The 25,894-nt window shown below is 40.3% G+C and overlaps 1 protein-coding gene across 1 annotated transcript in view; it reads left to right on the top strand.

Moving 5' to 3' along the window:
- Window positions 1–25,894, top strand: part of LOC108709955 (microtubule-associated tumor suppressor candidate 2) — a 288,085-nt gene that overhangs the window by 189,316 nt on the left and 72,875 nt on the right. Inside the window, exons 5-6 of the mRNA XM_041584508.1 lie at window positions 12,763–12,927; window positions 23,543–23,644. Coding sequence (XP_041440442.1) covers window positions 12,763–12,927; window positions 23,543–23,644 — 267 coding nt within the window. The remainder of the gene's footprint in view (window positions 1–12,762; window positions 12,928–23,542; window positions 23,645–25,894) is intronic.

The raw sequence follows: 25,894 nt of genomic DNA, 5'->3' as shown, positions 1-25,894 counted from the left end.
ATGCAGGATATGTGCCTGACGGTTATTTCATTCAATTTTGTTTGTGCTGGAGTCAGATATTTGAGTGAGTTCTAACACATCTGCTACAAGAGGGAGTCTCCCCATGATTGCGTCAAACTGTGAATCAAAATCAGACTCCCGATTCCTGCAAGAAGACAGAATGTAAAGAAACAGATGCTCAGTGATTCTGAGAAGATAAACTTAATTATTTCCGAAACAGTACAGAACTTTTAATTGATTGTATTTAGAAAGTTTCTTATTTCAGTATGTCGAAACTCACATTACATTTTTATTTTCACGATAGTTCCCCTTTAACAAGCATTACATCATATATGTGCTTTGTACTTTTATTTTTATTTACTTTGAGGGACCCTTCTGATCAGGGTCGGACTGGGCTGGCGGAACACCGGGAAAAAACCCAGTGGGCCCCCGGCTCTTGTGGGCCCAGACCTGCTTCCTGCACTAATCATCCTGGCCCGACCTCCCTTTTTTGGGCAGGTTGCGGCAAAAACAAGGCACACACATTTGCGTGTGCGCATGTGTGGTGCAGCAGTGGCAGCTAGGAAGGGTGACCCAAAGTTCGGTCCCTTTACTTGAGGGACCCTTCTGATCAGGGTGGGACTGGGCCACCAGGCCCCCTGGAAAAGCCCTGGTGGGCCCCTGGCTCTTGTGGGCCCCACTAGGCCATATCCGCACCTTGCTCTCTTCGTGTTGCAACCAACCATGGGTCCTACTCACAAACCTGACTTACTGTAAATTGGTTTTCTATTTATTCAGTTCTGGACCAAGGATTTGTTATTAGTAAAATAAAGCCCCCATCATATCAAGGTCTCAAGATCTCGTCTACTCAGGTGACCTTGATTGAAGCACCCTAAGTGTTAATGGACCAGGTGCCATAGCTGATAGAAGTCTAATAGGATTCAAGAATGTAATTGTGACTTCAGATCTCTTCTCCTCGGGCGCTGTGTATATGCATGAAATTAAAGACATACGGTAGGAATTGTACTGGTCCTACAAACTGGAGCAGATGGTTATTGATAGCATTTTATAAATATTTTAAGGAAACACTTCTCTGTTCTCATGCAGTATCATGAATTACCCATGCTGTCAGCCTCATCTTCCCGGCAGGCAAACGGAAATTGTGCCACTTTAACATGAATGCCGAAAAAACTGTTTTTGTTCTTTAATGAGATCAAATTGGACTGTTTCTCTAGGATAAGAAAGTCAAAACCTATTCTTGATGGTGTGCAAAAGGTTGTTTGCCCAAAGTGAGGACTAAACTGATATTTTGTAGGTATGTTTCCTGGTGGAAGACTTTACGGGAGCCCCTCCAGGTGATGTCACATCCATTAAATGAGTTAGAGCTATTTCAAGGGTGACATGTACCCAGACCCTGGGGTGGTAAAAGCCCCATAATATGCAAGACTACAATAATCTCACGTTCTGTAGTAAGTTTAATATATGTATATGTAACAGGTGGATGGGTCAGGGGTTGCCTAATCCTTCCCTTGGGTTACTATCCACTGGTTTCGGTACCCAGGCAAGGGGATTCAACTCCCAGCAACTCCCGGGAGGGAGTAAGACACTTTATCCTCAGCTGGGGCCCCCATTTATGGTATGGAGGAAGGGATTACCACTTGGTATAAGCACACACAGTAGTCACTGTTGATCAAATAAACTTTGTTGGCCAGTGGTTCTTTAAAACATTTATTGAACTTATGGTACACTTCTCAATAGTCAGTCACATATTCAAGGTGTATGCTCAGATGGTACACTTCACGAAGGAAGTAGTGCAGCAGGTCATTTACACACAATGGTATTATTCACGGATACTGCCTGATCCTTTGTTAGTCAGCTTTGTGAACTGAGCCGTCTTGCCTGCCTTTGGTGCACAATCCATATTGAAGGTACCTCACAGCTGGTTTTACACTCCAAGGATCTCGCTATCCCTGAGCTTAACCACTTGAGTCCCTAACCTGGCGGACTTGTCACCGCAGGGTGCTAACCCAAACCCATCACTAAACTCCTCGTTGGAGCCTTAGCTGATTACTAACTTTCCTGAGCTTATCTGTCACTCCTATAGTTACAGTTCCGACCTGATACTTACCGACCAGTTCGCCCCTTTTGTGGGGCAGTGTGGGTCTATAAAAGCAACCCGGAAGTCGGATGCGGGTAGGTGCGGGCCAAGGTAGGGCAGGTTAGGGTCAGGTGCGGGTCGGGGAAAACCCTATCCACACATCACTACTGGCTAGTCGCTGAACTACCAGCAGAATACGTTCACCTAGGAAAAAAGGAAACAGCTTTCCTTTTAGAACTGAGGACCCACTCCTGTCTAAGTTATGCCCAGGGGAACAAAGGACCTTTACCCTCCTACATATATATGTTTTCAGCCATCTCCAAAGAACAATACACTCACAGTGCTTATGAATGAATATAGTGATTTATTGAACCCAGGGGCATTGCTGCCATAAAGGAAGCTGAGAATTTGCCTCAGGCAATTGCACCCTGTGGGTTACCTGAGGCAGAAAAAAAAGGCTCTCCTGGTATTTAAGAGCCGAAATTCCTGTTTATCATCGTTTATGAACAATGCGACCCTCCTCAACCCACTATGTAGGTGTGACGCTTATTTGGCTAGGCAAGACCAAAAAGGGGTTAATGTCCATCTAGTGATTGGAGCATGGGTTACATGTGACTCAAACACTTCGGGCTAGGGCCTTCACTAAGTTGAAGATTTCAGGAATGGTGTAGTGCAACTACCACTCTCAGGCTACTTTGCAATAAAAATAGGAAAAAATGGACGCCAGGAGATCCCTATGACGAAACAAAGAGTAGCGGTGCTGAAACAGGTTGGATGAGACAGCTGAGGTGACTCCCATAAGGCATTGTAGTCAAGTAGTCTTAAGGAATCCCAGGCAGATGTACCTTGAAGTGGTCCGGATCCCACCCAGCAGAGTGGTCAGGGAGAAGGAGTATAAGCCTGACACCCTATCCAACTGTGGTCCTTTCACTAAAGGCAATCTAGGAGCCTTGGGAAGCTATTCCCTGCTACAGATCCTTAATGGAGCACAAAGCTGCTTTCACTATCTGAACTCTCTATCTTACGCTCATAGAGAGTCTACAACAGATATAACCTGTTTCTAGCTAACCTCATTCACGGGGTTCCCTGGTCCCCGACTAAAGGTGCTGGTCCCTATAGGTCAAATGGCTTTACTGGACCTTGGTGTACCCAGACTCAATGGGAACTTCCAGTGGATAAGGACACCAACAGCTAAAGAAGAAGATCCACCACTTTCCAAACACAATATGGAAGTGTGGTAGGAAGTGGTCATTACACCTCTTGGCCAATAACACTGGATATGTAAATATAACAGATACTAGTTTGCCCAGCAACTATGGAAAAGGAGGAAGGGGTAGGGAATTAAAGGCAAAGGGGCACTTTAACCCTATGGGTCCCTACTACTTACTTAAAAAAGTAAGTGCTGAGGAACAAGGGGGCAGCACACAGCCCCGAATTGTCCCTGATTGAAATAAGGTCATTTACCAATATGTCCTCCTTCTCCCAGTTTTCGGTAAAGCTTATAAAGTTGTAAATCAATTATTCTGTATTGTGGGATACTCATGCCACAGATATCTCACCAAGAGTTTCCTAGATAGGAGAAATAAGTTAACCCAATAGCTAGTGATTATTTCAATTTTCTATATCTGGCTTTCTCTGTATTTTTTTTTTGAGCTTATTAGTGTTGTGCAGGTCGAAACATATTTGACTTGCACAGACCCTAATCCACCCAGCACTTCTATTTATAGGCCCACGTCCGACCTGCCCATCTCTGATGTCATGAAAGGGGCTGGGGTAGGAGTGTGTCTATAAATTGGCACTACCAGAACATGAAGATGACATAGGAATGTCATGGGCGGGAAACAGACAGTGTGCAGGAGTGTTCCCAACCCACAACTAAACGCATGGGTCCAGCATCTTCCATCCATCTTCTATGACTAGAACTTGTCCTTCAGCTTATTATATCTTTCCATGTTGTTTTTTATTTTGTTTTATTGTGTTCTTGGATCTGTGTCATGTTTTTGACGTCACTCACCTGTGAAGGCGCTGTGTGTTACAATTCTGTACTTACAAAGTTTATTTGAGCGTATTGATAAGACCATAAATGTATGCGTATATCTATATATCTCTATATCATTTGCACTGGAGGGGTTCAACTTGATGGACTATTGTGTTTTTTTAATTAATTCAAATTAGCTATATAACTACGGGTGATGTACAAGTAAGTAAGAAAATTGGATTTTGTAGATGGAGTATTATTGGGACGAGTGCCCTAATGATTCCCTGGTGATGGGGGTAGTCATTTTCGTAATGGAGTTTTGCTTGAAGTTAGTTTGCCTTACTGATAGTATAACAAAAGTACTGCAAAAGGTCAAAGTAGGTCTCATTTCCTCAGTTTTTTTATACAGTGCCACCTGCTGTTCATTTTGGCTACAGACAACTGAAAATTAATTTCATGAGAAAGGGAATGTCTTGGGTCAGATGTCTCTTCTCCAGTGGAGTAACTATAGTGGAAGTAGACCCGGCAGTCGCAGGGGGGCACAGCAAAAAGGGGGGCCTGGACTGTGGGGTTTGCTTCCTCTAAAGCGAACATCAAAACCCCCCTTCCTTCTTACCTGCAGCGGGAAGCAGAGTGCAAGCTGACACGGGGTAGAGAGTGGGTGGAGCCGATCATGAGTGGGTGGAGTCTGTGTTAAGAGTGGGCGGGTTCAGGGTGGGAAGTGGGCAGAGGCAGGAAGTGGGCAGGAGGATGTGGATGGGATTGCGCTAAGCTCCTCTAAAGATTTTTTTAAGGGGACCTGGCGGACTATAGTTATGCCACTGCTCTTTTCTGTGAACTAACTTTATTTTCTAGGCAGAGCAACGCCACAACATGTAAGCTCTAAGGGCAGGGACCTCCTTCCTACTGTTTAGAAGAAAAGAACTTTCATTTGAAGCAACGTAGGGGGTTCTTCACAGTCAGGACAGTGAGGTTGTGGAATGCACTGCCGGGTGATGTTGTGATGCTGATTCAGTTAATGACTATAAGAATGACTTGGATGATTTCTTGGACAGACATAATATCAAAGGATATTGTGATACTTAGCTCTATAGTTAGTATAGGTATAGAATTTAATTAAAAGTAGTGAGGGGTGTGTGTATGGATGCTGGGTTTTCATTTGGAGGGGTTGAACTTGATGGACTTTGTCATTTTTCAACCAGATTTAACTATGTAACTATGTTCCTTTTTTTTTTTTTTTTTTTTTCAGAAACTCATTTTAATCAACTGTAACCAAAATGACCAGCAGCACTATTTAAAATTGCAGGTGCAGATAACAAATGAGACCTACTGTGACCTTCAGCTTTACATGTGTTCTATGTTTTCAGTCAGCTAACTTTAAGCTAATCTGTATAACAATCACCTGAAAATATGTCTCACAGCCGGTGGTGGTTCCATAACTTAACTGGCCATTAATAGAAATCTGCACGTTTAATCGTTTGCTGTTTCATATTCATTATATTAGCAGTTTACCAACTGGCAATATCTTGACAAAATATCTTAAATGTAATTGCAAAGGTGCTTAGAAGAGCACTCTGGGCAGTTTTACATTTTTAAAGGGTTTATGTTTCCTTTAAATAATGACATTCCTTATTACAATTATTTTCTCATAAATATTCAGTATTCCGGGATTCTTTCAACAGGAAGGTGCCTCTATCCCATATAGAGATGTGCGGGCCAAGCCGATACCCGTGGGACCCACGGGACCCGTGGGACAGATGGGTTCAGGCTGACCTCGCACTCCTCTTCGCGGGTGACTTGCTGAGCTTTTCTCCTGCTCTCCCGGCCAACTTCAAATTCCAGCTTCCGACTTCCGGGTTCTTCTTTTATAGACGATGCGCCTGCTCACCGCTTTTGTGACATCATCAGCGGGGAGTGTCGGCGCAGGTCTATAAATGGAACCTGGGTCTATAAATGGAACTCGGGCGGGCACGGGTGGCATCACTAGTCCCATCCATAACCTCCCCCACTGACAGCAATGGGATTCAAGTGAAGACATGGTGCTTCCAATGCCCATCACTACCTAATCTTGTAGATTAATTATGGGTTTTATTCAGAGAGGAAAGGTACAAATAACCCCCATATTCATGTTCTACTGGCATTAAAGGGCATGTTCACCTTCCAAACACTTTTTTTCAGTTGTTTTAAAATTGTTCCCCATAAACAAAGACATTTTTCAATTACTTTCCATTATTTATTTTTTACTGTTTTTCCAAAATTTAAATTTGAAGTTGAATGTACGTGTCTCTGGTGTTTCAGTCTGGCAGCTCAGTAATTCAGGCGCACTCTGAACTGTTACAATTTTGCAACATTTGGTTGATACATTTCTCAGCAGCGTCTCTGGAGTATTAGCAACTATTGTATCAATTCTAACAGCTGCCTGTAATGAAATTCAGGGATTCTGCTCAGCAGGGACAGATAACTAAATGTATCAATTTAGAACAGTTTACAGGGTCGCCGACCCCCCTCTCAGAACTGCTTTAGAAGGTGAAAAATTACACTTTACATTTCAATATTAGAAAAATGGTCACACATAAAAAATAGAAAGTATTTGGAAAAAGTCGTTATTTCTGGTGATTTATCTGAAAACAGCTAGTTATTTGAAGGTGAACAACCCCTTTAACTTGCATAAACTGTCTAGTTGTTAACAAAATAGATTTTCTTGTCAATCTAAGTTTCTTGTCAATCTAAGTTCTTGAAATTGCTATAATATCAGCTCATCTTCTGTGTTGCTGTAACATACATTTTTTTCTCATGCCGCTGAAATATTTGCTGCATCTCCATAAAAATACCCAGCTGTTCTGGTTTTATATACAAATTATGATGTACAGATTTTCTTTTTGATTCAGATAAAGGCCCGTGATTTTGGCCTGCTTCTTTAAATACCAACTCTGCTGTGTGTATAAGCGGCATGCAAGTCTTTTGTTGCCTTTCATTGCTGCTCTGCACTAATTGATTGTGATCTGTGCAGGGAATATTGAACAGGCTGTATTGGCAGATGAATCAAGACCTAATAATCAGCTGAAAAGTTTTGAATTGCAAGTTAATTAACTTTTCTGTAGTGAAAAATGTGTGCTATGCACAAGCAGAGACGAGTAAGTTTCCTGTTTCTTTTACCTTCTGGTGTTTCTAGCCCTTTAAAAAGATAATGACACATGGGGGCCTATTTATTAGACCTCATATTTGTCTGGTTGAGTTTTAGGGCTCTTACTGACGAGGGGTTGAAGCTGCGCTCCCCTGCGTTCCATTTTTCAGCGTTCATCCGCAGGGGAGCGCAGGAATAGACGCATTATGTTTTTTCCAATGGGGCTGTAGTCACACAGGCATGTGTAGGCACGAAACGCAGGAAAAATGCAGCATGTTGCGTCTCAACCTGCGTTCGGAACCTACACGCGCCTGTGTGAGTACAGCCCCATTGGAAAAAACATAATGCGTCTATTCCTGCGCTCCCCTGCGGATGAACGCTGAAAAATGGAACGCAGGGGAGCGCAGCGTCAACCGCTCATCAGTAAGAGCCCTTAAAGAGGAAAAACTCACATTTTTTGAGGGGGAGAAAACCCTCAACTTTTTCAAGAATTTTTATTATACTCCATAGCTGCAAAAGAAACCAAAAATACTCCAGCTAACCCCTTTCAAAGTCATGTAAAATCAATGGCAGATGGTCCCTTTTACAATTGGAAGATGGTTTTTGTGCCTTTGTGATTGCCGAGCGTTTTGGGCCATTTTATGCTGGTTTTCTTTCGATTATCTAAAAAAAATGTGTGGTTTCCATTTGATAATTTTGCAGGTGGCAATTTGGAATAATTTGCGTGATTCAAATTGCCCCATGATTTTGTTACAACTTTTCCTACACTGACGATTTTCAATCTGAATTTTTGGCAAATTAAGTCAGATAGTGGCTTGGAAGTTACGTTTAATTATTATTATTAATATAATATTATTATTTATTATAATGTTATTATTCATATAATATATAATATGATAATGATGGGTAAAATTTTAATTATTGATATAGTATATATAATATATAATTATTGACTAATATAGTTTTAATAAATAGCCCCTATAAGATTGTTTTCTGCTGATATATGCTTTCCTTGTGTAGTGTTTTCTCAAAACTGGCTGGTTAAAACACCAGCACAAATGTCTTGATGTAAGTAAAGTCTATGCAAAGCGGCATTGTACCCACCTTTCAGGTCCCCTTAGCACACAGTTGTGCAGTTTGAAGTCCTGATCTGTCCCGTTCTTAACATAACATGACCTTTCCACTGTCTACTGGTTGCTCACTTGGAATAAACTGTTGCCCTGAAGCTATGTGAATGCACTTTACAGCTGCTAATATCCTAAAAAAGACCTGGGCTGCACCTGGAGTAGAATGAGGACATAATGAATAAGTGTTACAGACCCAAATTTTACATCCAGCTTTTTTGCATTATTATTATCATTACTAGCTGTATTTACAGGGAGAATGATTGCCTTAAAGCATTGTCATAGGTCGGTAGATCTTATTTAGAACCTCATGTAAATATGGTTTGTGATTAGCTTCCAAATGTGTGTGATGTGCCTCAAACTCACCAGAAAATACATCCAAACATTAATAGCTGAGAAATAGGGACATTTCTATGGGAGAAAAAAGGTAGGCCCATATACAACATGTGAAAAGAATGTGATTCTGGACAAACAATGATTTCCCCCATTTTGTCACGTAACCTATTATGATATTTTTATATATAATTATATAATTCTGATTCAGATTCTGGTCTGAGTTTCACTTTGACTGAATCTGTTGGAAGTGGCTAAAACACACTTGATCTGTGGTTCCTTTAAATTTCTATATTTTCGTGAATGCAGGTTCTTTTGTCATGTTTTTGAGATCAGGGCCATAAATTCTGTGCAAAGTAGGAAAATGGTCAGTATCTAAAAATATTTACAAAATGTAATATCTGATTAGGACACCACACAATCCCTCCTCTCTGCACTAATACTGACTGCAACATACAGATTTCACTCCCCAACACCGACAGCATTTACCAGGCTTAGGGCCCTTACACACAGGCGTTTTAAGCCACGTTCCCCTGCGTTCCAGTTTCATGCGTTCAGCCGCAGGCGAGCGCAGGAGTAAACGAACGCCATTACTGTCGAGGGGGCTGTACACATACAAATGTAAGTGCCGAACGCAGGTTGAGACGCAGCTTTTTGCATTTTACCTGCATTCAGTGCTTACATGCGTCTGTGTGAGTACAGCCCCCTTGACAGTAATGGCGTGCGTTTACTCCTGCGCTCCCCTGCGGCTGAACGCATGAAACCGGAACGTAGGGGAACGCAGCTGAAAACGTGTAAGTGCCCTAATAATTAAAGAGTGCACAGCAATGAATTGTTCTCAGCAAGGGGCAATTAACCTGGAAATGAACCCAAAGTGGGATAAACATTGCCATTTTTAATTATCAGTAATATGGCCGAAGTGAATGAAATGAGAACAAAAGAAAATATCACCAAAATATAGAACATTTACATATTCTCCTCACCAACACACCCGCCACATGCAGAAAAAATATTTTTAACTGTACAGGCATGGAATACGTTACCCAGAAACCAGTAATTCAGATGTCTTCAAATTACAGGAAGGCCACCATAGACTAAATTTTAATTAAAATAATTAACATTTTTAAAAATGATTTCCCTTTTCTCTGTAATGATAAAACACTGCCTTGTCCTTGATGCCAATAAAAATAGAATTAATCCTTATTGGAGGCAAACAATCATATTGGGTTTAATTAATGTTTAAATGTTTTTTTTAGCAGACAAAGTATGGTGATCCAAATTACGGAAAGATCCCTTATCCGGAAAACCCCAGGTCCCCAGTATTTTGGATAATAGATCCCATACTTGTCATGTTGTTTGCATGAAACCCCTTTTGGCCATCTTCATATACCTAATATTTGCTTCACATGCTTTCTACAAGAAAAAACAAGTTTCAAGTCCAAAGCAGGCAGTTCCTTAAAGGAGAACTAAACCCTAAAAGTGAATATGGCTAGAAATGCCATATTTTATACACTGAACTTATTGAGGCACCCTAAAACTTCAGCATCTCTGTATTAGTAATGATTCAGGTCTTCAAAGGAGTTACAAATCTTATATTTTGTTAGGAGTGTCAGTGACACTCACATGCTCAGTGGACTCTGAGCAGCTTTTGAGAAGTTAAGCTTACGGGTCGTCACAAATCATCAAGCAGAAAATGAGGTAAAATAAGCTGATGCTATAGGGCTAATTATTAAATTCTGATGCTAATAATTCTGGTTTCTGAGATACCAGTGCCAATAATCTAAATTATTTACTAATTAGCCTTTTATTGTGACATTTTATATTTTATATATTCATTATCTTGTGCATTGGTCCCTAAGCTCAGTAAGTGACAGCAGACCAGCACAGAGCATGTGCAGTGAATCAGCAGAAAAGAAGATAGGGAGCAACAGCTAAAGGGCTGGGTGGCCTTGGGCTGGTATATAAAACCAACTTGCTGCCTCTAGCTGCCCCCTGGTTCCCTCTGTCAGCTCCAATTTAGTTTCAGCTAAGTGAATGGTTAGTTTCTTAAAGGGGAAGTAAAGTCTAAAATAGAATAAGGCTAGAAATGCTGTATTTTGTATACTAAACATAAACATGAACTTACTGCACCACAAGCCTAATCAAACAAATAATTTATGCTTTCAAAGTTGGCTACAGAGGGTCACCATCTTGTAACTTTGTTAAACATCTTTGCAAAACTTAAGGTGGCCATACATGTATAGATCCGCTCGTTTGGCGATGTCGCCAAATGAGTGGATCTCCCTCCAATATGCCCACCTTGAGGTGGGCAATATCGGGCAGATCCGATCGTGGGCCCTAGGGCCCAACGATCGGATCCTAGCATTCGGGAAAACGGGCGGTCGGATCGCGGGACCGCATCAACGAACAGATGCGGCCGCGATCGGACGGGATTTTTAAACCCATCCGATCGAGATCTGGCCGACTTTCGGCCAGATCTCGATCGGGGAAGCCCGTCGGGGGCCCCCATACACGGGCCAATAAGCTGCCGACACAGTCTGTCGGCATCTTTTATCGGCCCGTGTATGGCCACCTTTAGACTGTGCACTTGCTCAGTGTGGTCTGGGCTGCTTAGGGATCGTCATAAACAAAGCTGCTTGAGTTCTGCATGGCTGCAAAGCAATGCGGGGGCTCCCCCTGCTGTTCATAAGTATGATTGTTTCCCTGTTCAGCAGTTAGGGACCGTCTGACAATTCCTATCCACAGCAGTAAATGAAGGGAGAATTTCACTGCATACAGTCAGGTTTCTTATAAAAATGGTACACATATTTTAAGTAAAGTATATTGGAGTTAGGTTTCTTTTTCATTAAAGAAAGTAAAAATGCCTTTCCATGCCCTTTAAAGGTGAGCAGTAGGTTCTGCAACTTCCCTGAACCAAGGAATAGCAGCAGCTTGCTGGTCTCAGTGATATTTCTGTCTTTTAGTATATAAAGTATACAGTAAATCCCTCAGTCACTGTCCCTTTCCCAGAGACTATAATCCCACTGCTACTATAGGCACCATCTCTCCCTACTATACTTGTTATCCCACAGCTACACTCCCTTCCCAGAGACTATTATCCCACTGTTACTATAGGCACCATCTCTCCCTACTATACCTGCTATCCCACAGTCACACTCCCTTCCCAGAGACTATTATCCCACTGCTACTATAGGCACCATCTCTCCCTACTATACCTGCTATCCCACAGCCACACTCCCTTCCCAGAGACTATTATCCAACTGCTACTATAGGCACCATCTCTCTCCTTACTATACCTGCTATGCCACAGTCACAGTCCCTTCCAGAGACTATTATCCCTCTGTTACTATAGGCACCATCTCTCCCTACTATACCTGCTATCCCACAGTCACACTCCCTTCCCAGAGACTATTATCCAACTGCTACTATAGGCACCATCTCTCCCTACTAAACCTGCTATCCCACAGCCACACTCCCTTCCCAGAGACTATTATCCCTCTGTTACTATAGGCACCATCTCTCCCTACTATACCTGCTATCCCACAGTCACACTCCCTTCCCAGAGACTATTATCCCACTGTTACTATAGGCACCATCTCTCCCTACTAAACCTGCTATCCCACAGCCACACTCCCTTCCCAGAGACTATTATCCAACTGCTACTATAGGCACCATCTCTCCCTACTATACCTGCTATCCCACAGTCACACTCCCTTCCCAGAGACTATTATCCCACTGTTACTATAGGCACCATCTCTCCCTACTATACCTGCTATCCCACAGTCACACTCCCTTCCCAGAGACTATTATCCCACTGTTACTATAGGCACCATCTCTCCTTACTATACCTGCTATTCCCACAGTCACACTCCCTTCCCAGAGACTATTATTCAAATCTTATAACTATTTAGGTAAAACAACTGAGAGGTAGGTAGCTACCCATAAGAATGATATTACGTTGATAAGTACAGTATTTACAATGGGATATTAGTATTAAAAAAACACAATAAGTTGTTGCTTTTTAAATGTATTGGAGAAATGTGCAATAAGAAATACATAAGTCTGACCTTAATATATCTGATACATATTTTATGATGTTATAATTAGTGCTGTGTTTTTATTCCAGCAGGTACAAGCCTTGCAACTGAAGAGCAATCCACTCCAAAGAGCGTCTTGCCTTCAAGGGATATCCCCAAGGGTAGCAGTAGGACTTTACTGCAAGTGTGTAGCAGCACGACAATTCCCCGCAGGAGTTTACTTCCAGCACCGAAAACATCCCCATCACCTGCTGGTAAGCAATTTTGTTTCCGAAAACAAGGCCGCAATTACATGCCATCTGCATTAGCCCATCAGGGGGTATAGATGCGTTCATTATACCGAAGCAATGTTTCCGTCCTGCTAAAATGACAAAACAAAAATATGCTTTAGTCACCCGTAGGGCTTTCTCATAAATACATTTTCACAAGTCTTGGTTGGAGAAGAAGGAAGCTTAGCAGTTCAGTGGGACATTCATTTCCACTATGTGAACACAGCACTTGTTGTACTCAGGAGTATTGTACCGCACTATATACCGTTAGACACAAAGACACTGGAATATATATCCATATAAATGGTACTTTACTGTCAGGCCTTATGGCTTTAAAGGTGGTGTGGCTTTATAAGTATCGGTCCTAGTATCCTAGGGGTCAAGAAAGTTCGAGTCTCTATCAGACACAACCTCTACCAGAAATCTGTGGGGTCGAAAAATGTGATGCATAAAAAGTTGAGAAGTTGAAAAGAAGAGGCTTCAATAAACCACATGGGAAAGAGTGTCTTAGCTCGGAAGATGCGCAGATAAAGCAAGCCACGACAAATGCTTATACATCATTCCGCATAGACGGCCACCACACAAGATGACTCGGCAAGTCCATGGTTTTCCTAATACTTGTATGTCCAGCCTGTCTGGAACAGTGAGTCTGCTGAAGAACAGATTGACAAAGTCCAGGAGGGATGTATGCCATACCAATTGTGGTGTCCGATGGTGCAGAGGATTGTGCCGACTGAATCTGAGAGGCAAATTGCGGGAGCAGGGGCACAATAATCTTTGTAGTGGGAATAATCCAATCATTATCCTCACTGTGACGATCCTCAGGGAGGAAGCTCTAGAGAGAGCATCAGCTTTCCTGTTTTTGGAGCCTGGAAAAAAGTGATGACAAAGTTACAGCGAGTGAAGAAGAGTGCCCGAGGATTCAATCTTTTAAGAGCTTAAATATACTCCAGATTTTTGTGATTGGTGAAAACCGTGATTAGCGTAGTGCCTTCAAGTAGATGTCTCCACTCTTCCAGGTCTAACTTGATAGTGAGTAACTCTCTGTTCCCAACATAATAGTTCTGCTCAGCGGAAGAGAATTTCTTGGAAAAGTAGGCACATGGGTGTAACTTTCCATTAGGAACTTGTCTCTGGGACCAGATAGCTCCCACTCCAAAGTTAGATGCATCTACTTCAATAAAGAAGAGTTGAGGAGGCTCCAGGTGTCTGAGTACTAGGACAGAGGCAAATGATTCCTTCAAGAATTTAAAAATTTCTAAGGCTTTTAAAGCGAGGCCAACTGCTAGATTTCCCCCCTTTATAAATAAGAGCTAGGATTGGAGCAATGCACGAAGAAAGCCCCCTGATGAACTGTCTGTAAAAATTGGCATAGCCAATAAATCTCTATATGTCCTTGATGCTTTTAGGGAGAGGTCATTGTGGGGTCCATCTCAAATCCCTCTTGAGAAATGATGTAACCAAGGAAAGGAATCCTAGGGAAACATATTTTTAACTTACATAGAATTCTTCCTTAGATAGGAAAGTATTTCCCGCACCTGGCTACGATGACTGGCCAAGACCTTGGAAAAGACTAGAATATTGTCTAAGTAAACAACCACAAATCACCCTCTGCACCCTCTCTATACAATAATGTCCTGTTTCAGTGATGGGGACCAAAACTGTACGGCATATTCTAGATGGGGCCTTACCAGTGCTCTATAAAAGGGAAGAATAACCCCCACCTCCCATGAATCTATGCCCCTTTCAATACAGCTCAAGACCTTATTTGCCTTTTCTGTTGACTGGCATTGCTTGCTACAGCCAAGTTTATCATCTACAAGGACTCCAAGGTCCTTTTCCATTATGGATTTGCCTAGTGCAGTCCCATTAAAGGTATAAGTGGCTTGGATATTTTTATATCCCAGGTGCTTGACTTTACATTTATCAACATTGAATCTCATTTGCCACTTAGCTGCCCAGATTGCCAGTTTGTCAGATCGTGTTGCAAGGATGCCACATCCTGGATGGAATTAATTGGGTTGGATAGTTTTGTGTCATCGGCAAACACTGATACATTAGTTACAATAACCTCCCCTAAGTCATTAATGAACAAGTTAAATAAAAATGGACCCAATACCGAGCCCTGAGGGACCCCACTAAGAACCTTACTCCAAGTAGAGAATGTCCCATTAACAACCACCCTCTGTACCCGATCCTGTAGCCAGTTTCCTATCCATTGCAAACGACTTCATTAAGCCCAACAGACCTTAGTTTAGAAAGCAGTCGTTTGTGGGGCACAGTATCAAACACTTTGACAAAATCCAAATAGATCACATCTACTGCCCCCCACTGTCCAGCATCTTACTTACCTCATCATAAATAGCAATCAAATTCGTCTGACATGACCTATCCTTCATAAAGCCATGCTGATTGCTGTTCATTATGCCATTCATTAGGACAACATTTTGAATGTGATCCCTTAACAAGCCTTCAAATAATTTGCCCACCACCTAAATCAAATTTACTGGCCTATAATTTCCAGTCTGAGATCGTAATCCCTTTTTAAATATTGGAATGACATCACCTGATCTCCAATCTATAGGCACCATACCAGATGAAAGTGAATCTGAGAAAATCAGAAATAGGGGCTGGTCTTAAACTGAACTAAGCTTTCTTAGAACCCAGGGATGTAAGCCATCAGGCCCTGGAGCCTTGTTTACCTTAAATTTTATTAAAGCTTTATGGATCATGTCCTGAGTCAGCCACTGACTAGATTGAGCTGAGCCATTAGTGCAGCTATGAAGTAAGCCTGGGAATTCAGACTCCTCTATTGTATACACTGAAGAAAAGAACTGATTATGACATTTGCCTTATCTGTATCTGTTACAACCATACTGGTACCATTATTTAATGGAGCAACACTCTCAACCTGCATCTTTTTACTATTATTATATTTTAAAAATCTTGGGGTTAGTCTTAGCCTCCGCCGCAATGCACTCTTCATTTCTTTTCTTTGCCTTTCGGATTGCTGATTTACAACATTTATTACAGTGTTTATATTCATTAAATGCAGCTTCTGTCCCAACAGATTTGTAGTTTTTAAATGCCTTCCTCTTCTTTCCTATTAACTTCTTTACTTCTATATTAAGCCACATAGGGTGATTCTTAGAACTTCTGCATTTACTCCTTAAGGGAATAAATTGAGAACAGTAATGATTTAATAACATTTTAAATGACAACCATTTCTGTTCTGTGTTTTTAGCTGAAAATATAATGCCCCAATCAGTGCTCTGAAGGGCAGCCCTCAAGGCACTAAAATAAGCTTTTCTGAAATCCATGGTTTTTGTTGCCCCAGTGTATATTTGTTTTTTGCACCAGACATTAAACAATATAACATTATGGTCACTATTACCTAGAAGTTCTGGGTCATTTGAGATCACTAGATCCAGAATAGCATTTTACTGGTTGGCTCCTCAACAACCTGTGCCATAAAATTGTCATGCAATAAGTTTATAAACTTGTTCCCATTAACTGATCTGGCAGTACCGTTGCTCCAGTCAATATCTGGGTAATTAAAATCCCCCATTATCATTACTTTACCCAAACTAGCAGCCTTTTCTATTTGCATCTGGATCTTAGCCTCCTTTTTGTTACTTACATTAGGGGGTCTATAGCAAACGTCTACAATTACTTTGCTGGACTCTTTACAATTGGTGAAGGACTCCACCCATAAGACTTCTGCCCCTCATTTTCTAACATAACCTCCTCCTTTATATAAGCTTTTAAATCCTGCCTTACAAACATACATACCCCTCCTCCTTTTCTATTGCCTCTGTCCCTCCGAAACAAAGTATAGCCACTGATATTAACTGCCCAGTCATGCGACTCATTCAGCCATGTTTCGGCCACACCAATCACATTATATTTTCCCTCCAGCACCAGCACCTCCAGCTCTCCCATTTTACCAGTCAGACTCCTTGCATTTGCAAACATACATTTAATACTGGTACCATAATGAACAAATGTCATGTCAAATGGCAGTTCATATATTTTCTGCCTGTGAGTATATCCCTATAGTAATAAGTAAATATCCCAAACTCTTCCCCTTACAGTATCCTTTGGCAACATGTTTTTTCAGACCTAACAAAAATGTAATTTTGCTGCTGGGGTTCTCTAATTTATTACTTTACAAATGTCACAAACTGACAAGAACAGTTATCATGAAACAGTAAAGTCAGGAGTTCATTATGAGATGGTCAAGTTCTCTTCTCACTCATTATAAACAGTCCAGGACAATAGACAGAGACTTTCTGAAAGATCTCTAAAAATAGCAGAATCTTTATAATTTCTCTATGGAGCATAGAATACTCACATGTTTCTTATTGTATGTTCGTTATTTTTGTGCAGCTATGCCATTTATACAGATGAGCTGCCATAATGTTTCTTGACCACAAGGGCTCATTTCTAGTGATATTTAATAGGCTGAGCATTGTTGTTACTGGATAACCCATATTATACAGTAGAACCCCCATTTTACGTTTTTCAGGACCAGAAAACAAATGATGTAAAATATGGGAAAATGTAAAACCTGGGAAATGTTTTATGCATAATCTATAAGTGGGACCACAAAGAAAAATGTGAAATGAGGGAAAACGTAAAACCAGGGGATGTGAGATTGAGCTTTCACTATAGCTGTTTTGTCTGTGTTTTGTTGGCAAACATTTATTCATAGTCATGACGTGGAAGTGCAATTTTGGAAAAAAACTATATAACAGTCAACATTTTCTTCTGTGTTGCCACTCTAAAACAGGGGTGCCCAAAAGGTAGATTGGGATCTACCTGTAGATCTTTGTCACGGTCGGCACCCAACACCAGAACAAATGCCAACCACCCTGCTGTCGGCTGGTGCTTCACCTGTAGTGTAACTGCCTTTGGCCTCGGGAGGAGCCCTCAGCTACTTGGATGCCACCAGGACTTAAACGAGAGGTACAAGGATAGGCAGAGGGGCATGACTGTTAGCGAGAGTCTTTGGGCAGAAGGTCGTAGTATAAGGCGTTAGGCAATAGAGTAGTCAGATCAGGCTGGGTCGAGGCAGGCAGAGAATAAGCGTAGTCAGGCAGGCAAGGGTCAAACCTGGATATCAATCAGAAAGGATTTAGCATAAAGCTATTTTTAAAAATGTTCAAAATTCACACGATTGCGCGCTGGCGTCAACACGCCAGCGCGCATGCGCCAATAAATACAGGAGAGACGTGTCACGCGCGCCCTAGCAGTTAGCGCGCACAGGAAGAAGAGGATGCAGCTCGTGGCGGGCGTCCCCGCCGATGGGGCAGCAGGCGTCCCTGCCGACCCCCTCCCACTAGACCATGATCAGTAGATCTCAAGACACTGTCAACAAACAGCTTGTCTAAATCACCCTCCTGTGACATGCATTTCATTCAGATACTTATTATGTTAAGGTTACAGAAGAAATAGTTGTTTGTTAAATAAAACAATGTACATTTTCACATGAATCAATATTTAAGTAATATTTTTCATGGAACAGAATGCTAACAATGTAGCAAAGTATGGACACTCCTGCCCTAAAAGAAACATTTTCACACAATTCTCTATAACTAATGATGGCCAAATCTGACCTGTTTTGCTTCACCGAAAATGGCAATAATAGCAAATTGTGAAAATTTATGTACGCACTTGAATTACATCAAGACTTTGGTGGCAGAGAAAATATTCACAAAACAGTTTTGGCAATTAGAGAATTTATATTACTGTCAACACTATAATCTTGCACAACAACCTCACTCAGTTGCTGCTCTCACACAAACACCCTTCTCATTTATGAGCCATTGCAAACAAAGTAGTGCAAAATGTAAGTGTTTAGGAAAAAACATGGACACTACAACAATTTGTGAATAAATATGCACTTAACAAATTTTATTAGTTGCCCCAATATGTTTAATTTGCAGTAATTTGTGTGAACTTTCTTCCATGAAACACAGTTGCAATTCTGTCAAATTTTTTTCTTAATTAAGCTGGTTCTTTATGTGGGAAAAAATTATTTAAGTTTTTTTTTCAAATTGTTTTCAGCTACCACAAAATCTGGTAAATCTACCCTCCCATGTTCTAATTCATCTACACTATGAGGAAGAATTATTAATCTTCTGATTCTGAGTTCTTTTTGGAAATTAATCGCAAAAATAAATCAAAATTAAAATCAATATAGAATTGTTCATGATTTTTTTTTCTCAATTGTTCCCTCTAATTCCTTTATCGGCTATATGAGCAAAAAATTATTTTTCGTGCACACATTTTAAACTTGTGTGTGCCCAGTGTAAAAACTGGGCGCTCAGGTCAGAATTAATAAATCATTTTCAGGCACATTTATTAAGGGTCGAATATTGAATTCATGTATTCATGTATATAGACCCTCTTCTATTCATATTTCAGTCTCTTATTCAAATCAGTGCATGGTTGCTAGGGGAATTTGGACACTAGCAACCAGACTGCTGAAATTGCAACTCAATAAGTCAAAAACCACAAATAAATAAAAAATGAAAACCAATTGCAAATTGTCTCAGAATATCCCTTTCTACATGATACTATAAGTTAACTGATAGGTGAACAACTCCTTTAGGGGGGCCCAGTTGTAAATTTCTGTACCAGAACCCTTAGGAGTCTAGTCTACGCCACTGCCCGTCTCAGCACCTGCCCTGTTTCTCCATTCAGGTTATATTTATAAACATAGATTTCTATACTGTTATTTCAATGCAATTCATGAAAGCTGCTGTTGGTTTGACAGTATTTCCAGCTTTGCTTCTGACTTTCCCCAGACATGATGAAAAGTCCTAAGGCATGAAACTGAAAACATATTGAGTTCTCACACTGTAAAAGAAACCAACGCTCTACAAAAATAATAATACCTGCTGCATTCTGGTTGACTTTCTTATTCACAAAGAGAGCCAGGATTTAGCTTTATAGTCAGTTTTATAATCATTGTTTACCTAGTAGTTTACCTTTGAGTTAACTTTAATGTCATAGAATGACCTATTGTTAGAAATTCTTCAATTGGTCTTTATTTTTATTTATATCTTTTAGTTTTTTAACTATTTGCCTTCCTCTTCTTGCAGCTTTCAAATGAGGTCACTGATCCAGGCAACAAAAACAGCTCTCTAAGGCTACAGTTTTGTTGTCCTTGGCTCATCATCATTTATTTATATAGCGCCAACAAGTTACGCAGCACTACATTAGTTTATAACAAACAAGGAACAAGAGGTGAATAACAAACAATTGTTTACAGAGTACAGTAGGAATAGAGGGGCCTACTCGCAAGACGAAAGGTTTGAGTACAATTTAGACTTAAGGATTTCAGAAACAAATTTGTCAGTTATGATACAGCAATGACTGATTAATTAAGGCAGACTGAATAAGCTTCCCTAAACAGGTGGGTCTTTAGGAAGTATTTGGAAGTTTGGAAAGAAGGAGAAAGTCTGACAGCTCGAGGCAGAGAGTTCCAGAGAAAAGCAGAAGCCCGAGAGAAGTTTTATAGACAATAATGGTCTGAAGTGATGAGAGGAGAAGAGACGGAAAGGTCAGAAGCAGAGTGAATACTGAATGAAGGAGTGTATTTTTTGATTATAAATGAAATATATATATATATATATATATATATATATATATACTTATATATACAGTATATATACTTCCACTCAGGATCTGAGTGAAAGTAAGAAGAGCTTGCATTCCCTCCTAGTTCCCACTAACATAAATATATAGGCTAAGAAGAAGTATTAGCTGAGCAAATTCCCTTCCCACTGAGACAGATTGTGATCCAGTTGGATCATGGGCTTGTCTGTCAAAAAGTGCCAATGCCTCCACTTCCAACCAGTTTAGGTCAAAGGCCTGTTTTTCCATTGGTTTGAAGAAGAACAGCACCAACATTTTATTTGCAGTGCAGAAAAGAAATGCAATTACATGTAAATGAGAAATCTCCCATGAATGGTATATTCTTGCTCTGCTCAGATGGAAGGGCTGTCTAATTAAATTAATTTTTGTGTCCCATGAAAACCACAAGAAACAGTTAAACCAAATATATGAAGAGTAGGGATGGGCAAATAAATTTGGCAATCGCAGCGAATCTTCACGTTTCGAATACAATCGAGAAACTGAAGTCAAAACTGTCTCGCGTCAACACTATTTGCGTTTCTCGTTTTTTGTCGAAGTGAAACACAACAAATTCGCCCATCACTATTGAAGAGGGTGTTGCTTTGAGCTTAATGGGCATGTGTCTTTTCTCAGAAAATACACCATTGTGCATTGGAGCTTGGCCAACTGGGAATTCTCCTGGTGCCCCATTGGACCGGTTCAACTCAGCATTTATTTATTATCTTTGTTATCACAGACAAAACAGGAACATCAATAATGATTAATTGTCTCCATTTCCAAATCCTACTTTTAGATCATTAATAATTTGTCATACTTTTTATTGCATTTTGAAAATGATCCATTCTTGGCCCTTCTTCCATTTCTTGATCCATGTATAGCTTCCTTCCTTTAGGCTATGCTTCTCTGTTTATTGCAGTCAGCTCCTAAGGGGAAGAGCATGAAATGCAAAGTTTAAATATAATGTACCAGCTTCATTTCTGTGGTCTAACTTCCTTCTGTCCTCCACTTATAAACTGATTTAATTAGTTTCACTCCGTCTGTCCTTCATCTGTTGGTTATCTCTTTATCGACATTCGGCCTTTCACGCAGTCTCTTAACATTTTATTTTTCAACCTGCAACAACATTTATAAAAGGGACTCTTGAAGAGAGAAAAAAAAATGATCAAAGAGTTTAACTATATACACCTGTCTAGCCATGTACAGCCTATGAAGACCAGCCTACCCACAGGCACTCTAGTGTAAACAAGGAAAGCACCTTTTTTTCTAGTTTTCGAGATACTTACAGTTTTTACACTGCTAATATAATTCATTTAAAAAAATGTGCTCACTGAGGTACCTTTCTGCTGATTGGACACAATTGGTAGAATATTAAGGTTGTAAAAAAAAAAAAAAATCCTGGGATTTGCTTAGAAATGACCTTAGAAATGAGCAGAGAAACAACAGATGACTTCTCTGCCCAGTAACCTAATTTTCTACTGACTCTATCCATCCTGAAAAACAAGTTTAAAAAGTAAGTCATGTATATTGCAAAAGTGCTCAGAAAAGCTATTTTACATGAATTTGTTTTCCCGTTCCCTTAATAACCATGGGACTCTGTTAAATTGGTTTCTTGTTTTTTTTTTAGTATACTCTTCATCAAAGTCTGTACAGGTATGCGACCTGTTATCCAGAAAGCTCAGGACCTGGGGTTTTCCGGATAATGGATCTTCATACATTAGGTCTACTAGAATATCATGTAAACAGGGGTGATCCTGGCCCCTCTGCCGCCTGAGGCAGCAGCAGTTGCTGCTGCCCCCCCTCCCCCAGAAATTCGCTCTTAAAGTACCAGGAGCAGCATTTTTGCTGCCCCTTTTACCTTGTGGGGCGCTGCCGCCTGAGGCGACAGCCTCAACTTGCCTCATTGGCGAAGCACCCCTGCATGTAAACAATCAACAATTATGATTTGTTATATCTTAGTTTGATCAAGGTAATGTTTTACTATTACAGAGAAAAAATAAATCATTTTAAATCATTTTTAAAAAATTGGATTATAATGGAGTCAATGGGAGACAGCCTTTCCGTAATTTGGAGCTTTCTGGATAACAGGTTTCCGGATAACGTATCCCATAACTGTATATGTGTATTTTGGCTTGCATAATTAATAATGATTTCTCTGTTGTTAGTATTAAAAAATAATCTTATACAAATAACATTGCTAAACCCTGAATTACTCTTTTTGTGTAAATATGATCATCTTAGCGCTGCATGCAAGCAAATATTATAAAAAAAAGAGTAACATAACATGCCGAATATCCAATACCTAATGGAGGGGCTCTTCTCTACCTTACAGAACCATAGAATTGGGTACTGTTTATTTGTATCCACAGCAGTGATCTTTGTATATAGTATATAGTCACTCAAACAAGAATAATAAATAAATGCACCTACGGAAAAGAAATTAGTTTTAGCCCACTTAATATATATAATAAATATATATGTACAGACACATATAGTATGTGCACATACACTATATACAGACATGCTATATGACCAGAAGTATCTGGACACACTATAGTGGGGCTCATTTATAGATGGCAAATTTGCACCTGGGCAGTAACCCATAGCCACCAATCAGTGATTAGTTTTTTTCAGCCAGCTGCAGGTTGACCACTGAAAGCTATCATCTGATTGGTTGACATGGATTACAGCCCAAGAGCAAATTTGTTTATAAAGGACTCCCAACTACATGGACAAAAGTGCTCCTCCTTTGGAACTCTTGCTGTCAGATGAAAGCCCAACATCACCATGCAGAATGGCAGTTGTTGGATGGAGTGGCTCACCATGTTTGACAGGGGCATAAATAAGAGGACTCCCCCCCTTGTACAAAATCATGGTTGACCCACATTGAGAACAGACTGATGGTTACTGATGGTAACTCCTTGGGGTTTTAAGAAATCTCCTGTTCTATGTTTTTCAGGGTTGAAGAAGGAGACACAGAAAGACCATGAGATTATTAACAGACCAGCTCTGTCATCACCTAAAAGACAAGCACCAACAGCTAACAAGATTCAGTCTCCAGGTAAGTAAGAAGAGCTGGCCCAGAGTTCCCTTCTTTTTAATGAACATTTTGAGAGATGGATAGTGTGTCTGCACTGCTCTGAAATGAATTCCTCCAGGGTTGTCATAGGCAGCCTCTGACTAATTGCAAAGTCTACTTTCATAAGTAGACATTTGTAGATCTCTAATATGAGCAAGGGCCATAGTCTAATTTCCCTTGAAGGTCCTATATTCCAACACAGTCACAAACGGGAGAGACAGGGAGAGAACTCTCAAGAACCCACCTTCTTTCAAACGGGAAGATAGGTGGTACAAACTGAAAATGTCTTTCTTCTTGACCCCTGAGCAGAAGACAGCTACAATTTCCATGATTTTCCTGCTATTTTTTCTTCTATTGTCTTACATACCAGATGATTAAAATAACTATTCATTATGCAAATTATAGACATTCTCAGTTCTATGTTCTTTGTATTTTCATTGACAGTGCTATTGTGCCTAATGCGTCTCTATATTAATCACATTACTATATTATCTCATTACTCCGAAGCTGACACCTTACATTCTTCATTTATGGTGATTACACTGGAGGTGGGCACCTAGCACCATATAAAATGAGTTTAACTCTGTGTTGCTTTGTTCTACTCAGACCAGTGTTTGGTGATGGAGCAGGTTGTCCTTATTAAGATGGTCCCCAAGTCCAACCAGAGAGCTGTTTAATTCAGTTTGTCTCAGCTCTTTATATGTAAAATAGGATAAAGCTTTATTTATATGCTGGGAAACTGCTATTAAATGCTAGTGCCCTGTCTGACAGTTGCTAGTAAGCATATGCAGCAGATTATAGAGGACCTGGCATGGGGAAGAGTAATTATTTTAGCCTTCTGTGTGCGGATTAGCTCCTTCGTGCTGTTCCAAGAATATCTGGAGTATTTCGGATAGCTGATAGGCTCGCACCTGTTTAAATAGCCCTGGCAGAGCTGACCTTGATTGTCTTTAGCCGGATTTTGTTTTCCCACTGGTAAAATTGTTCCCCTTTTGCATTTGTTTACTGTCACGCTAAATGGATGTTTGTTTTCTGATAGCGAGCAAACTCTATCCAACTGCTGTTCCAAACCGTTTCTCTGCTTACCTTGCACTTCTACATTTCTGGATTGTTTTTTCTGAATGTTCCCGAATCTAAGGTCAAAATGGGTCACAGAGTTTATGTGACAGTTACCTTAAATGAAAATAAAGCAATACTGTAGAGTGGACAGACAATTCCTCGATTGCTTGTGTGCTGCCATATGTATGGCACAGTTTATGGTCATAAACAAGCTGTTATTATTGCTGCCGAAGTGTGCCTTGAGTTCTGTAGCACATATATACATATACAGTGTGCTGCAAAGGCATAAATGCTCATTTTTGTACATTACCACAGTTGGGTCTGCTGAACTTTCCCCACAGTCAGTTGTGTGGAAAACCCCATTCATTAAAGATATTTGCGTCAATGGGCACTCTTTGTACTTCCATATCGTTGCACCTCAGTCCTCCCTGCCCCCCATTTTAAATTCTAGGAAAAAGTACTGCATCTTGGGTAAAAATCATGTCTTATGCATCTGAAATTGTACACTGCACTTGTGAGTGAGAAATGTCTTTGCCTGTGTCTCAGGAAAAGTTAAATACACATTTAACATAAGGTCCAAAAACAAACAGAGCGGCAGAAATTGTAGTCATAAATAGGGATGCACCAAATCCATCATTTTTAAGTTTGACCAAATAACCGAATCCTGCACAAAAGTTGCAACCAATCCGAAACTGAACCCCAATTTGCAATAGTTGAGAAAAAAAAGTTTAGAAAATCCACTGTGTGAACAAACATCTTGCTGCATTCAGTTGTACAGAGCTTTAAAGACACAATCCTTTGTTCATATTTTTCCATTTTTTTGTCAACTTTCTTTTTATTTCGATCAATTTTTACTTTTCCCGTAGGACTGTGTACAAAAACATCATAATGCACAACACATGAATGCATGGTACAATATATTGCTTGACAGGGGAAAAGATACAGAAAAATAAAATAAAGAAAAAAAGGATGAAACATGAAAAGAAAATGAGCCATAAGCAAAATGATCCACTGTGTATATGAGAAGTATCGCTAAGCATGTCACATTCGGTACCTTAAGAGCAAGTTGCTGCCATAGGCCTCAAATATCAGTTAAGCATCTACTTTAATAAAATGAAATGCACTCTGCCCATTGCCCCATTCCAACTCAAAGGGATATAAACGTCTATTTAT

This window comes from Xenopus laevis, chromosome 2S (assembly GCF_017654675.1).
Source record: "Xenopus laevis strain J_2021 chromosome 2S, Xenopus_laevis_v10.1, whole genome shotgun sequence".
Taxonomy (NCBI): Eukaryota; Metazoa; Chordata; class Amphibia; order Anura; family Pipidae; genus Xenopus; species Xenopus laevis.
Note: the sequence above shows the minus strand (reverse complement) of the source record. Positions and strands in the feature narration are given on the sequence as shown.